We start from the raw sequence: 14,918 nt of genomic DNA, 5'->3' as shown, positions 1-14,918 counted from the left end.
ACAAATGTCTAGCTGGTCTCTGCTGTGCTTATGAGTGCAAATGTGATGATAAAGGTACTCCTTGCCCCTGTGTCAGCTGTGTGCCAGTGCTTTAAAGTGAAGATATCTTGTCTATAATTCATAGGGAAACTACCTGATGTAATCAGTCTGATAGGAGTCAGAGGACCGTTAAGACAGTCTGCCTGGAGTGAGGGCGGTGGTAGTAATAAATGCGTTCCCGATAGCGTCACTGAGAAGAGGACTCTCTGGGTGCACCCACAGGAGGTGTTTGGTTTTTTTTTTTTTCCTAAGTCAGTACCTTCCAAAGGATTTCCAATCTCACTTTTTACCAGGGTAGCCAAGTACTTCAACATTCGGGTACAAAACCTGAAATGTTAAAATCGGATTTCAGAACATCCTGATTTTGCAGAGGGAATCTTAGATTTTTGACGTGCCTGTTAATCAGGCCGTGTGCGCCAAGAATTAGGGGAATGACCGAGAGCTTTGTTCTGACTTCTTTTAATGCCTAGTTAGCACTTGTTACAACTGTGATGGATTCTCCCTGTTCCAAAGACATTGTGCCAGTTATATGTACAGGGATGGGTCCACTGGGGTTCTGAGTTGGTTGATACCTCTGCTCATTGCCATGAGAACAGGAGGTGAAAGAAAGCTTGGATTTCTTGGTTTTCAGGTTCTTTGCCAGGTCTAAGAGACCATTCCTCTTTTTATCTTGAATCTTACCAATAAGTGATGCGGAACCGTTCAACCTGGGACTTGAATAAAAGTGAATTGAAGCCTCTGAAGACCTCTGAGATCTCCTCGGGCATGAAGTGGAATGATTAAATGAATAACACTAACAAAACCATCTCTTGTGATAAGGAACTGGGTTTGACCCCTTTCCTCTCCTGTGGTAGTTAGGTACAAACAATTTTACTTTTAAGTGTCGAAGGGGGGAAAGTGTCTCCTGTGTGTGACAGGCTGTTCTGCTTGGGTCGTGGCAGAGATCACGTGTTTCTCTTAGACCTGATTTTTGAGGCTCTGATGCAAGAATATGACACTGTCCTTTTCTTGTGGCATGTCTGGCTGCTGTCTTCAGTGACACTTTCTTGAGAGCAAGGGGAGCATATGCTTGTGCGTTGGGGTGTGAGACTTACTGGCTCCTGTCTCCTAAACGTGTCCTGACCTTTTCCAGCATTTCTAGGTCCATGCTCCCAAATCAGTTAATCGCTCATCTCCTGCTATCCCAAATGACCATTTATTGGGCAGTCATTTGAGTCTCTTGCTTGCATCTCTGCTGCTTCCCAGATGATGATTGCATGTTGATGAGCTCCTGTAGGTAGTCTGACATGGATCAGGCAGTCTCCAAGGACAGCCAGGCATGTGGTCTGGTCTAGCAAAGGCGGTGGCTGCTAGTCAAGATTTCTGAGTTCTTCCTCCAGTGCTGGCATGGACATGCTGTCCCAGTCCCTGGGATTGTCACAGTGAAATGTGTGGGTAAATGGTGTTGGTCTCTTGTAGTGGAGCTGCAGGTCCTGGTAGTTCATTTCTCTGTGAAGTGCTTGGAAGCCTTCTGCTTAAAGGTTCTCACTCTTAAGTGGTTTTGCAGTATTTCTATACCAGTGCTTGTGGCTTGGGTGACATCGAAGGGAAAGTCTTTCCTAATCTCCTATCAGCCCTCTTTTCTGCCCATTGTGTTTTCTACTCCTGTTCATTCTAAGGTTTCTTAGCAGGTGTCTTTTTTGCTTCTCCTTTTTCCATGTTTCTTTCTCTCTTCCAGCTTTTCAGTTATCAGAGACAGCGGTAATGCTTTGCTAAAGGAGTTCTTGTTTCTCCTTCTGGAATAACAATCACGGAAGTTTGCATGGTGCAATGTGGTGATACATGTGACATGATTGAGGGAAAATGGTGCTCTGAAGTACAGAGCAACTTTAGAGCAAACGGGAGCTAGCAAGCTGGGACTGCTTCACATGCTTGACTTGCGCGATGCTGAACAGCGCTGCAAACACCAGGACTCTTCCAGGAAATTCAGGGTGGGTGGTAGGCTGTGACAGTTGAGCTCTGTGTTTGTCATGCCCTAAGAAGTCCTCGCTCTTTTGAGGATTAAAACTATAGCTACTTCCCTAATGCAGAACTGCTGCCAAGATTCCAGTCTGGCTCAAGCCACTCTCCACACTTCATAATGAAGTTTGAAAGAGCTTTAACATCTTGGTGTTGGCAGAAACATGGTTTTAAAATCACGGTGTGGTTGGAGACTGGCTGGCTCCAGCCACTGGCAGTGGGGATGGAGACTTTCATCTCAAGGTCAGATCTAACTGTGGTGTTAGGGACAAAGTCATGAACTTCTGACTGATGGTTCAGGGCTTAAGCGTAGCAAGATGTCTTGAGTCCAGTGCCAAGACTGGGAGTCGGGAGGCTCGGGTTCCGTTCTTAAACTTTGCCAGAGCTGTTCTGAGGGACCCTCGGCATGATGTTTAAAGCCTCCATGTGTTAGGTGCATCTGTGAAAAAGCACTAAGGTCTGTTTACATCAATGCAGGGCCAGGTCGTCAAACTCACTAGTGACTGCAAACTCCTAAATACCGTTGGATGCAGAACTGCAAAGAATTAGGTGGGACGAGCTGGCTGTCTCCAGTCCTTGTTAGACAAATGGCTGGATTGCAGTTGTCAGTATTAGCAGTAACTGGTGTGCTTTTTGGCAACTCGGAGGGTGAGGATGTAATGTTCCAGGGAGACAGCATTATTCTCTATCACTGGGCGATGCCGTTCCAAGTGCAGACTGCTGTGTGTTTAGGAGGAAGCTTGTGCAGCCCTCTTCTCTGGTGGCTGTAGGAGAAGGTGGTCTCTGTCAGCTGGCATAAATAACAAGTTGCAGCTTATGGAGAAATTAGTTTCCCAAAGGCTGCATTAACCAAGACTGAGATACTGCTTTCTTTCCAAGACACATGTGGGCAGCCTCTCCTGGCAAGCATATGTTACTTGTCTTTGGAATAACATTGCCAATGTCACTGCAGTGCTATCTGATATGCACACCTGTGCCTTCTACCCCTTGGAGTGGTTTCAGGTTGGATTCATGCGACTGCTGGCCCCGTTGCAGCCATGTGCATGGGCAGGCTTGGGGCAGTGCTCCGTCTCCTGGTGACTGTCAGCACTGCGGGAGGATGCTCTTCCCAGAGGAATCTGCGCACTCCAGCGCTTGTATCTTGCATGGTCTTGGGAGAGAAGCATAAAGCTGCAGCCTGCAATACTGTAATCCCAAAGCTTCAGCCTTTCCCTGTGTGTGCCAAATTCCTTTGGCTGTTAAATAGGAGTAGGAATTTCGAGGGGAGCTTGTAGAGTACAACTTCTGTGTTTGCTTTTAACTTCATGAATAGCAGCAGTGATTTGTCTGGCTGTATACTGGAAAACTCTGATTTGTTGACTTTTTGAAAGATCCGTGGTTTAAAGCAAAAGCCGAGATTTATGCAACTCGCCATCTTACCTCAATTTCAGAATCACTGTGGTGTCTTGCACAGGGCTGGTTGTGTCTGCAAATAGCTGTCTAGTCTCTGACAATACTTGTTTTCAATTTGGCCTGTGGGGATGCTTTGTGCTGTGCACAGAGCTAACAGATATGCCCTGTGAAACCTAGACTGTGAGGAGGAATGTAACCCTATTCGGAGGGGGAAAACTGAGGCACAGGTTGGCTAGCTGACTTGGACTAAAAAAAAAAAAGCTGGAAACCAGATCACTGATCTGGTGTTTTGTCATGATGATCTTTGCTTTGTCATGCTGAGGTGCCTCAGCCTAAAAGATTCAGTTACCTCATGAATGTGATTTCTGATGATAGGGAATAGAAATAGGTAAGGTACAGATGAGCTGTATTTTAATGGGAATATACAGGAAAGGAAAAGCTAATCTTTTATCTAGAAGAATGCTAGTCTGGGGAGTGGGCAGTCAAATCGATGTGTAATCTTGGAGCTCTTCTATTTTGTGGAAAAGAGGACTTTTTACATGAGGGACTTGTAAAGAAAGGAGGACAATGAAATAGTTTTCTTGGTGTTTGTAGGAAATTTTCCCGAATTTGAGGGTAGTAAGCAAGAAAGCCATCAGGAGGCTTTCTGAAGGCTTATTCTGGAGGCTGAGGGTAAGCTGTCTGGAGATGGGAGTGAGAAATACCAAGGGAAGATCCTTGGAAGTGAAGGATCTTATAGTGGGAAGGTGCTGGAAAAGAAGGAGCCCAGGGAGTGTAAGATTTCAAGAAAGACTCGTGTACCAGGCTGACTGTTCAAAGGAGACACATCTGTGTGTGTAAGCTCTTGCTATGAAGAGAGCAGTAAGTCTTTTTTTTAGCATTGTAGTGGAGTGTGAAGGGTGAAAACCAGACTGCTGAGAGCCTGGGCTGCGTGCAGGAGGGGTACTTCAGAGAGCAAGTCTAAAATGTTGCTTAATGCACATAGAAGGAGCAAGGAGATGGGACACTGGCCGTAGCAGGCAGTGGGAACGGGTGTTGCCTTGTGCCACTTACTAAGGGAGAGCAGTCTGTGTAGTGCACGATCATGTGCACACCCTGGTCTGTTCCTCTTCTGATGGCTTTTCAGTCTGTTGGGCAATTTCCCCCAGATCTGAGAAGTGGGGAGCAGGAGAAGGGAAGAGATCTGAGAGAGATGATGTTTATACAATTTTTGTGAAAATAGGTTTTTGGAAGTTCTTGGTACACAGTGAGCAAGAGGCTAACACCAGTCTTTGTTAAACCTCAAACCTCTGTGCTTGCAATGACTTGGTAGCGATGAGCCCTCCACAAAGCATATTGGCGATGTTTGGGCGAGAGCTATGGGGAAGAGCCAGAACAGTATGAGGCTTTAAAGAGAAAAATAAGGACTGTGGAATGAGATCCACAGTGTGGTAAACACTTGCTCTACTATTTTACGTGTCTCTTTTCTGCAGCTGGGAGTGGCAGGGTGCTCTGGGGATAGTTCCAGGCCAGGAGATGCATGATGCGTTGGTAGCAGCACTGCTTTGGATAGGAAGGTGCAACCTGCTGACTTTTTGTTTGTGTTAGTTACAGGACTCTTATCAGGCCCACATACAAAATGTCCTACCGAACCGTGACCATGCTGGAGTGGAAGTGCTGTCCTGGCTTCACAGGGAGCAACTGCGAAGAGGGTAAGTTACCTCGCAATGCATCTGTTCATACAGAGCAGAAAGGGGATGTGTGGATGGACTGGCTGGGCTGAGCGGGATTTCATTCTTTAATTTGCTCTATGCCTCTCAAACACAAGAACAAATCACCTATTCTTTTCATTCCCCATGATAATCTGGATTTTCATGCACAGTCCTCCTGAAGGTTAAGCTCCAAAAGATGTTCTTGGGAAACAGAGCATGCTAAATGCCTGCAAAGAAGCCTGAACAGGGGGGGAAGCATAATGAAGAAATGGGGATGGCCTGTTTATAGATGTCCACTGAGGTAGAGTGTATTCATGTTTGGCATCCCTGTTGCACAGTCCTTCAGAAAATGTGCTTTCTCCTTGCCAGCGTGCATCTTCTCCGCATCCTACCCTCTGTCATTGCAGCTGATGACAGATGGTCCCTGAATGGCTGCTAACAAGAATTAGGCCTGTAAGGTCCGGATCCAAATGTGTGTGTTCCCTGAGAACCTTGAATTAAATTAGGCACCTCCTGTTCCCCTTCCATCCGTCCCCCTGACTTATGAGTACAACAGTCAGGTTGTACAGTGCACATAACACAGTTCCGAGTTTGGCATCTGATCTGTCACATGGAGGAAAATGCAAGGCTTTTTCTAAAGCTGGAAGAAAGGAAAATCTTCTCCCTTTCTCATCATGACGGACAACAAGGGCGTGTTTTGCTTTTTTCCTTTGGGACCTTCTCTGGTTTAACTATTGTTTCTGAGGCTTAAAAACAAGTCCAGCTTCTCCATTGAATTTCAGGTTTAGGCACTGTGGCACCAGCCAAGTCACACTCGTGAGTGCTCGTGACCCGTGACGGAGACCCTGAGGGAAACGGAGCCTTGAGTTTGCTAGTCATTCGCACAGAATCATTGCAGTCCGCCTCAGCGGGCTAATAACGAGCTGTTGGGACTGTCCACCATCTCAAAGACGCTGCAGTTTGTAGCTGCACCTTGGTTTCTTTGTGCTGTTATATCTTCGTGTTAATCACACAGTTCAGGCAAATCTCTGACTAAGAAATTTTCTTGTTAAAGTCACAAAGAATGATGATTGCAGACAGCAGCTCCCTTTAGGCTGCTGAGGAAACAGTAACTTCTGAGAAGCTCAAGAAGAGTCTTAAAAAGTGGCAAAGCTACCATAAATTACAATCTGCAGGAGAAAGCTTTGCGTTTTAGCATGCTGCTAAAGGAAGTGAGCCTGGGAAAGAGAAGTTGTTGCGTGCGGCTTGGCTTCTTACCTGTCAAGGCAGGGAAGCGGGGTAATAAGGATTATGGCAGAGCTGTTATTTCCAGAGCAGCTGTGGCTCAGCCTGGCTGAGGATCCGAATGGGGACCTGAGAAGCTTGTGTGCAGCCCCGTTCGGGTCCATAGGTTTGGACAGGTGTGAGTGATTACAGCTTAGCGGTGCTGCTGGTGAAAAGGAGAGAATCCAGCTCCCTCCCACAGTGCCAGAGCTGTCTCAGTGGAGTTCAGGGGAAATAAAAAGACTGCATAAGCCTGTTTGAGAAAGTCAGCAAAGATCTCACAGGAGCAGGTCTGCGGAATGAGGTGACAATTTTACGCAGTCAGTTTTCAAGGTGGAACTGTGCTTTTGGGCTTGGATAGCGGCTGTGGAATGTGAGCAGAAAGCCAGTAGCAAGTCCTCACTTTCATGTGTGAGATTCTTTTTAAACACCCCCTTCCCCAAACATCTGCAGCTACTGACAGTCCCAGTTCCTTTAAAAAAACCAAACCCACCCTTACCCTTTTCCCCCCTTTCTAGGAGAACATGGATGTGCTATTTACTTTCTAGAAGCAGCATTAACTGATAGTGTTGCACAGGACCTCAAGCTGTCCAGAAGCATCAAGTTTAAATTCAAAGTATTTACTTGCTGCTTACGTAAATCCTTACTGGTAGTGTCAGTTGGAATTGTAGGTAGAAGCTGAAGAAATTTCTTTAGGGCTTTTTGGTATATTTGGCAACCTGATAAAGCCTCTTGTACTCTTTCCTTTCTGCCCTCTCTCCTTCCATAAATTCTGTTCTTCTGAGCTTACATCTGTGTGGGTCTTTCCTGCAAACAAGAGACAAAAGAAAACAGAACAAAACTGAACCAAACCAAAACAAAAACATTGCAATTATGAAGCCAGAGCAAATTAGCAGGGTAGAACCTCAAAATACTTTCATGTTTTTCTTTTTTGTATTAATTAGATTTCACCTCAGTATTTAATTTCATTTGTCTGTGCAGCTGGTGCTTTTGAAGCTGATGTGATGTAGGTATGATTGAAGGCAGACTGGGCCTTCATTATTTTTAACTTGCACGTGATGGAAATGGTCTAATTCTCTGACAGTTGCTGCTGTTCTCCGCTGTCAGCAAAATGGCGACTACAATAGCTCTGGGCTTCCATTTTGTCTCAGATGCCTCCTGTTTCTAGCAACTAAAGGAAAATGTTTTCTTTCCAATGCATCCTGGAGTAGCAATGTTGCGTTTTCATGAGTAGCGCAGATGAAGCCAGAAGACGACAGATTGATCCAGAGCACAGAGAACAGTTTGGGGAACCGTGTGTGCATGGGCATGCATATGAGGTTCCTTCTTCGGACTAGTGGTTTTTGCAGCTTGAGATTCAAGAGATCCTGTCCGTTGATTCCCACGTTAAGCCCCAATGAGGATGGCTGATACTTATTCCTTTTGTGCTGTTCTTGAACAGTGTCTTTGAGGGAGCCACCATAGCCCATCTGGAAGATGAATTATTTTTTTTAGCTGCCCTTTTGTGAGGCCTTCTTGCCCTTTTTCTGTGCTTTGTTTCATTTAGCATTTTGTGGGGGAAGGTAGGATGGTGGAGGGACAAATCAAGGAAACCAAGTCAAAGGACTTGCAGTCACTCAGAGGCTGCAGTGCAGCTGTTTCTGCCATACGTGCTTTCTTGTCATCTCCCAGCCGGCAGGTCAGCTTTTCAGAGTTGGACCAAGGGGGCAGTCCCGTGTGGATGGCTAGCCCCAAAGTATTGCAGGCTCCTGATGCGACTGGTTTGCTGCAGCATGCCCTCAATGAGAAGTCTCCCCTTCCACAGCAACATACTGCTGATGGAGCAAGCTGTTAAATGCAGTTCAGGTATTACAGAGTGTCTTGACCGTTGGCTAATAAGTTTAGTTTGAGAAAGTAACCACTTAGCTGTCACCAGCTGGCAGGCACCTACTTTAATGCTGAAGGCTGCATGTTGTTTAGATTTAAATTATCTTGGGAATTTAACTGTTGCATTGCAGCTGACAAAGAGCAGCATCATCTGGAGGAAGCCCAGCTCTGAAAGTGGATGCAGATTTTTGCTCCTCAGTTGGCTCTTAATTTACTGAGGTGGGGATGGCAGCTTCCAATCCTTTTCCTTTTTAAAATCCACAGTGCTCAGGGGTCTCCCACCTTCCCTTCACTGCCTTCCCTTCAAACAAAGGCATGCCAGCCTCTGAAAGGTCTCCAGGTCCTTTCCTGTTGTAGAACCGTGACCAGCTAGTTGAGTCGATGGTTAAAAATCACCAGTTGCACCAGGACTTTCTAAAGAGTTTCTTGCAACTGTCTTGGACAGAGAAAGAGACTTGATGCAAACAAGTCTGGTGAATTTAACTGTCAGTAGATGCTAATTTTTATTTTTCAGTTTGGGGCTCTTTTGTTTTGTTTAAACTGGCGCCCAAGCCTAGGACAGGAAATGAATCCACTGAGCCACCCAGTCTGCTGACTGCTGATATAAAGAACATATGGATGAGGGCAGTGCAGAGGTGAAGTGGTTTAGCTATTGCAATCATGCATCAAGCTGATTGATTTGAATCCAAGATGATGCTGACATTTCAACTCAGCCTTTTTTCTATATGGCTGAAAGTTCAAAGGCAAGTGGAATCTCTGGGGAGAGGAAAAGTGTCCCTAGCAAGTTCAGGGGCTCGGCACTGCCTTAGAGCTACCCAGCCAGGCAAGATCTTATTTTTCTTTACAAATCTCACATAGATTTCTTTCTTGTTTGTTTGCATTGCTTGAATTTGGGACAGTAGCCAGTATCCTATTTACCCCAGAAGCAAATTAATGGGAGACAGCTTAACTATTTGGGCAAGAAGCAGCTCCAGAGTAACTTTCCACTGATGAAGTGATGCTATTGTGTCTGTGAGGCTTACTCTTTTTATTTATTTATTGGGGGGGGGGGGGGGGAAGTTGAGCACCCATCTTCAGAAATAGTTTAAATTGAGAATTTGGCTTTTTTGCTCATTTCAGTTCCTAGAGTAATTTTTACCTACCTTTAATAATAACTGTTGTTTGTGTGCTATCATCCTGATATTTTCAAACCTGTTAGATTCCCATGTAGTTTTCAAAGCAGAGTAAGAAAGTGAGGTCTTTGGTGCTCTTGGTATGATAAATGCAAAAACCCTCTCTTTTTACTGCTGGCTCAAAGATTTTTGTTCTCAGGAGGGGAAAGGCAGAACAGCAATACGGGGAAAATCTTAGGCTACCAAATGCAATTATGAGGCAGAATTTGCCAAGGCCATGAGAACATCCTTCCTTTTAGAGGGCTTTAACGGTCATTCAAACTTTCAGGTATTTAGTTTTGCATCTCAGCTTTAAACTGCAGTTGATGTTAAATGTGGTGTTGGTGAGACCTCATTTCTCCAGGTCTTGGTTTACTCTTTTGTGGCTGTTAAACACAGAACTGTCAATCTATGTGAAAACGAGATGCAAAGGCTGCGGAGTAACGTTGCCCATAATATCCCAGTGGTTTTCTCCAGAAGCTGAGATTGTGAATTTTCGTTGTTCCTCCTTGTTCCTTATTGCTCAGCTGCTGCTGGGCCTTTTTCATCTTGGTCTTAGAAATTGGCAAAGTGTAAGAGAAGAATAGTGAGGGTCGAACGAGGCATTGCACCATATATTCCTGTTGCTCTTAAATACTAGTACAGTGGTGTCTTCCCATTTAAGTGGAGTCCAGCTCCTGTCATAATCAAAGCAGAAATGTCCATTTGAGCAGTGAAACCCTCCCAGAGGTTATCTCAGTGCTGTCTGGCCAACACAGATCCTTGCACAGGTACAGTTCTTTGCTAGAGACTGTATCTGTATATCCCTTGGTAAAATGTGACTTTAAAAAGAGGTCTCAAAGTGAGAGCAAAATCCAATGTTTGGTTCCACAGCACACTTACTTCCAAAAGTTTTATTCTAAAATTTGATTTGAAAGTTTAATGATTATTAGAAGTTATACGTGTTTATGTGAATACATGTTATAGATTGTTGTTTGGAGCTTGAACTTCCTAATAGTTACCTAGTTAGTAAAGCAGTTGGTAAGTAGGTAGTAAAAATGCGGCAACTAACTCTATGTAAACCAACCTTCAAAAAAAATTTCATTATCATGGTTTTGATGGTTTTTTTAATCACCCATGATGGAACTGTTGATGCATGAAAGCAGCTCTCTGAGAGTGGCGTTTGTGTATATAGTGTATATAGATGTTAGATAGTATCTGCTCTAACGTTTTCTTCGATAGCAGTGTTTTCTCAATTCATTCAAAACATTGTTCTTCTACTAGCTGCCTGTGGTTCAGGTGGCCTCTTCAGTGTAAGACAGAAGGTCCTCCAGAAGTTTCCCAAACTACTCCGATATATCGTCCAGTGCCTATCTACTACCCTCACCATACTGACCACTCGGCAACCTCTGGGTTCAGGCGTAACATTTGTGTCGCTCTTGATCAAATTTTCTGAGGAGTTCCTGGAGTGTGTGGTCACTGTTGGAAGAATATGCAGCCTGCTGAGAGAGCTTTCTGGCATCAGTGCTGAGTGACTCCTTAAACAATTTCTAAATGTTCATTTTCTCTTTCGATACAGGGTCAAAAAAAAAAAAAATCCCATTACAGATCTCCAAAGACTTTGACACTGCATTCCAGCAAAAGAGTCTCTTTCTTTTCTTTTTTCTTTGTTTTTCTTTTTTTTCTTTTTTTTGGGGGGGGGGGGGAGGGGACGTTTTTAATCTGAACAGGGAGAATTTTATTCATCACCTAATGTCAAAATATTTGGATTGCTAAATATCTACAGATGTTATCTTAACATAATTGGAAAAGCTGTATGCCATACTGTTATGTTGCTCCCCCTCCTTTTTTTTTAGCTCCCATCAAATTACTCTGGTATGTCAAGAATAATTTTTAGTTTAAGTTATTTGCTTGCTTTCTCAAACACATTGGATGCTTGTACAAGCCTTTTGTTTCTCTCAACTATGTGTTTCTTAATTTAAAAGTGACAGACCCACCTATTTTTAGTTAATGGTTTTCCTATTCATTTGCATTATTTCTAATCAGGAATGGACATAACCTTAACTTAGATAAGGCTAACCCAGGACCAGGCTGCTAGGCAAGGGTCTTGCCAAGGGTTCGGGATATACCGTACTGATATACTGTTCGGGATATACTGAAATACCGTAGACTTCTTGTGTGTCAACCCTTTGTTACTCATTTCTCATCAGACTGACTGGATTCTACCAATTGCTGTCTGGAAAGAGGCAAACATCTGGGGCATCTATACCAACTTCTGCTTTGTCACAGGTGCTTGTATAACTAACTGACAGCTGTGTTTTCTGGGGAGAGGTGAGGTGTGGGGGGGGGAAATTAGAGTCGTAAAGGAAGTCCTGGGCTAGCTGATCTGAGCATCTGAGTTCCCACTGTTGTGGAAGAGCAGGCTCTGGTGGATACCGGGAGTGAGGTACAGCTGTTCCATGGCTCAGCAGCTGTTGCCGTTTGGTGAGAAGTTTCCTCTTCACCATCCTTGCAACTGTCTTTGTATGAGGACAAGTGGAGTAGCAGTCGCGATCCTGGAATTGCTGGGAAGATCAAAGATGGTGACTTACTAGAATAGATTGTCCACAGAATTGGGTACAGTCTTCATTTTTGAAAGATATTGTTCGTGTCTGTTAGAGATGACCCAGGCTGGTTCTGCCTGAGAGCTGGGAGTCTCTTGAGGTTCTCCTTAGCTGTTTCAGTGTGACAGCAGGTAAGCACTGACGTGCTGAGCTACGTTAGGAGCGACTGTTGCCAAGAACATTGTCAGTCGGTGTTTGGAGCTCCTATTGGTAATGCTGTTTTCATTGAAGCCTGCTTTGAGTACTTACCATCTTAAAGAAAAAGGGTAGCAATCTGAAGAAGCTCAGCAAAGCAGATAAACAAGTAAAGAAAGACCTACAGAAAGAGATTTCCTTAGAGAGTTATAATATGTTGCTCCCATGAGTAGATAAGCAAAATTCTCAGGCCCCTGCCCACCAGGAAATCGGCCTGGAGGGTCATGGGGTTCTCTTTGAACTCTGCTATGAACCTGTAAAGGGAGCCAGGGAAAAAAAAGCAGACCTTTGACTTCTATGCCAAAAGGGAATTGGCTCTTGAATAGCAAATGCTGCCAGTTCTTTTTCATCTGTGGTGCTGGTATTGTTTTATCAAATTAGGACTTCCTGATGGGAGAACATTGAACACGGAGGAGAAATGAAGCATGGAAACTTTGGGTACTGCATTTTCCTTGTTGTGACCAAACAAAGATTCAGCCATGGTGGATCCGAGAGCTTTTAGAAAGTATTTGCTGTTAGATTTCTACAAACACTCACAGACATCTCTGGTTGACCAGTTAGATATTGAAACTGTTACACCCAAGTGAGGTCTTGAATCACTTGGGAATAAAAACTGAAAGATCTGGGTTCTGAAGAACCCATACACCCTCTTAACAGTGTCTTCTTCCTTGTCATAATTTTTAGTGCCTGCTTCAGTCTGTTGTTTACCTTGGTACTTCCTTTCATTGAGGATCCCTTCAGTGCTTCTGTCTTCTCCAAAAAGACTCACTTATTTCTCACTCATCCCCACACTGATGGCCCTTTGATTTGTTTGAGGCCATTGGAAGTGTGTAGTTTTGTCCCATATGTGAGGCTGGTTTATCACAGTCTCTGGGGTAATGGATCTACATCATGAACTTCTAAACCTGCTTAGGAATTGGAGGCAATTTTGAAAGATAGTGCTTTTTTTCTTTTTTCTTTAAATCCTGGAGGGTCATATCCTTTGCATTTGAGGTTTTGCTTTTTATATGTGGCCTTGTCAAACTTCACAAAATGTGCTGGAGATCTTGCAACAGAAGGATTGCCTAAGAGATACACAGATGTTCTTACTCTCATTTGGCTTAGAAATGCTGCTGAAATAGAAGCACTTCTGCTTTTATTGCTTTTTGCTACTTTTAGTTCCAGCTACTGCAGTTGGAAGACACTTGCCCATGGTAAATTCTAATCCTGAAGTGGGCAGTCATCAGCCCAGATGGCAGTGAATGGACTGGGTGGGAGTTTGCTGTATTTCATTTTGGTAAGCCACAGATTCCAGGTTGATCTCCCAGGAAACCTGTCCATAGAGATTGTCCTAAGATAAGAATTGCGAAAAATACACTCCTGCCCTCTTGGAGCAGTCTGTGGTTTAAAGTGAATAATCATGAAATAGATAAGGTGGGATTCATCCCACCTATTTGTTTTGATGGTTACATGCAAAGTAGCTGGTTAGGTTCTGCTTTGAGTCAGAGGATGAAATACGCATCTGGGAAGCAGCTCATCTCACCTAAATGTGGGCATATAATACAGTTCAGAGGAGCTTTCTGCTTATTTCTTCTTGACCCTGAATGAAGTTTAGGTGAGAAGGATGCAAGCATCTCTGTGTGGTGAGTGTTCAGAGCCTGGGAGGTGTCCCACATGACGTACTGACTACTTTCACAGGTGGCTAGCCTGTATGAGAGGACGGGACCCTTTAATTTCTAGTGTCCAAATCTTGAGACACTGTCTGATGGCTGCTACTGTTTGCCACCTGCTTCCCTTACTTTTGTGGTTTAAAAAAAACCCTCAAAAGATTGGGGGAATAGCTAAGCCATCCTTTCTGTCCAGGGCAAGGACTTTGGACTGATGCAGAGCATGATGGAATGTTTTTGCTGCTGCTGCCTATGTTGTGTCCTCCTTTTGGAAAAGGAGGACTTGACAAGTCATGCTGTCAATCCTGCAAACATAGTACCAAAGTTATGAAAAACATTCTCCCAAAAAACTCCACCCTATTCCTCTTCTCTGCAGAAATTCCCATCAGAGGTGGTGGATGAGGGGTGGGGTTTTGTTTCTAACAAAGTTAGCATTTTTCCAAGTGCACACCATAATTCCAGTGGCATATGGAAGTGCTAACCAGAGGAAGAGTTCTTAATTAGTATCTACTGTTTGTCTCAGTGCTTTTCAAGTGAATGGTGGATAACAATGGAAGAAGAATTAAAACCACCCCTGAAGCTGTATATAACACATCTGCAAGACTCGTTTCTGGTGTATCTCCGCATCTGAGGTTACTTGCTGCTATAATAACTTGTGTGTTTCTATCGGGAAAAGGAAATGAGGCTTAGGGATGCCTTTAGAATGACATGTCTACAGTTGGATGGGGCAGCAATGAAGAGTATCTTCTTTCTTTCACAGACTTTTCAAAGCTATTGCCCATTTAACAAGCTGTTTTGTGTTTAATTTTTTGAGCATAGCACTTAGGAAATTACAGCTCCCTCCCCACCACTTTTCAAGAGTTTAGTTATGGAACATGTGGACTTAATGTTGCTGTCAAACAGTGTTGGATTGGATGGTTTCCTGAGGAAGAGCTTGTTGAATTTAACCCAGGAAAATCCTTAAGGTGTTAAGAAATGCCTGGTATATAGAGTGCCATCTCTTTTTCTGTGAGTCAGATAATTTATTTTTTTTAATCTATCCTGGAAGTCTGGCCCTCACAGCAATTGAGATTTGTGCAGGTATGAATGTTGGTG

At 44.0% G+C, this 14,918-nt stretch overlaps 1 protein-coding gene across 6 annotated transcripts in view; it reads left to right on the top strand.

The window, feature by feature from the left end:
* COL26A1 (collagen type XXVI alpha 1 chain) overlaps positions 1-14,918 on the top strand; it is a 185,261-nt gene that overhangs the window by 32,846 nt on the left and 137,497 nt on the right. For 4 of the 6 annotated variants that reach the window (XM_026107165.2, XM_026107167.2, XM_026107163.2 and 1 more), the window contains exon 3: positions 5,017-5,120. In XM_026107165.2, coding sequence (XP_025962950.2) covers positions 5,017-5,120 — 104 coding nt within the window. The remainder of the gene's footprint in view (positions 1-5,016; positions 5,121-14,918) is intronic. The other 2 variants (XM_026107164.2, XM_026107168.2) reach the window with 1 other exon arrangement.

Source organism: Dromaius novaehollandiae, chromosome 19 (genome assembly GCF_036370855.1).
Source record: "Dromaius novaehollandiae isolate bDroNov1 chromosome 19, bDroNov1.hap1, whole genome shotgun sequence".
Lineage (NCBI taxonomy): Eukaryota > Metazoa > Chordata > Aves > Casuariiformes > Dromaiidae > Dromaius > Dromaius novaehollandiae.
Note: the sequence above shows the minus strand (reverse complement) of the source record. Positions and strands in the feature narration are given on the sequence as shown.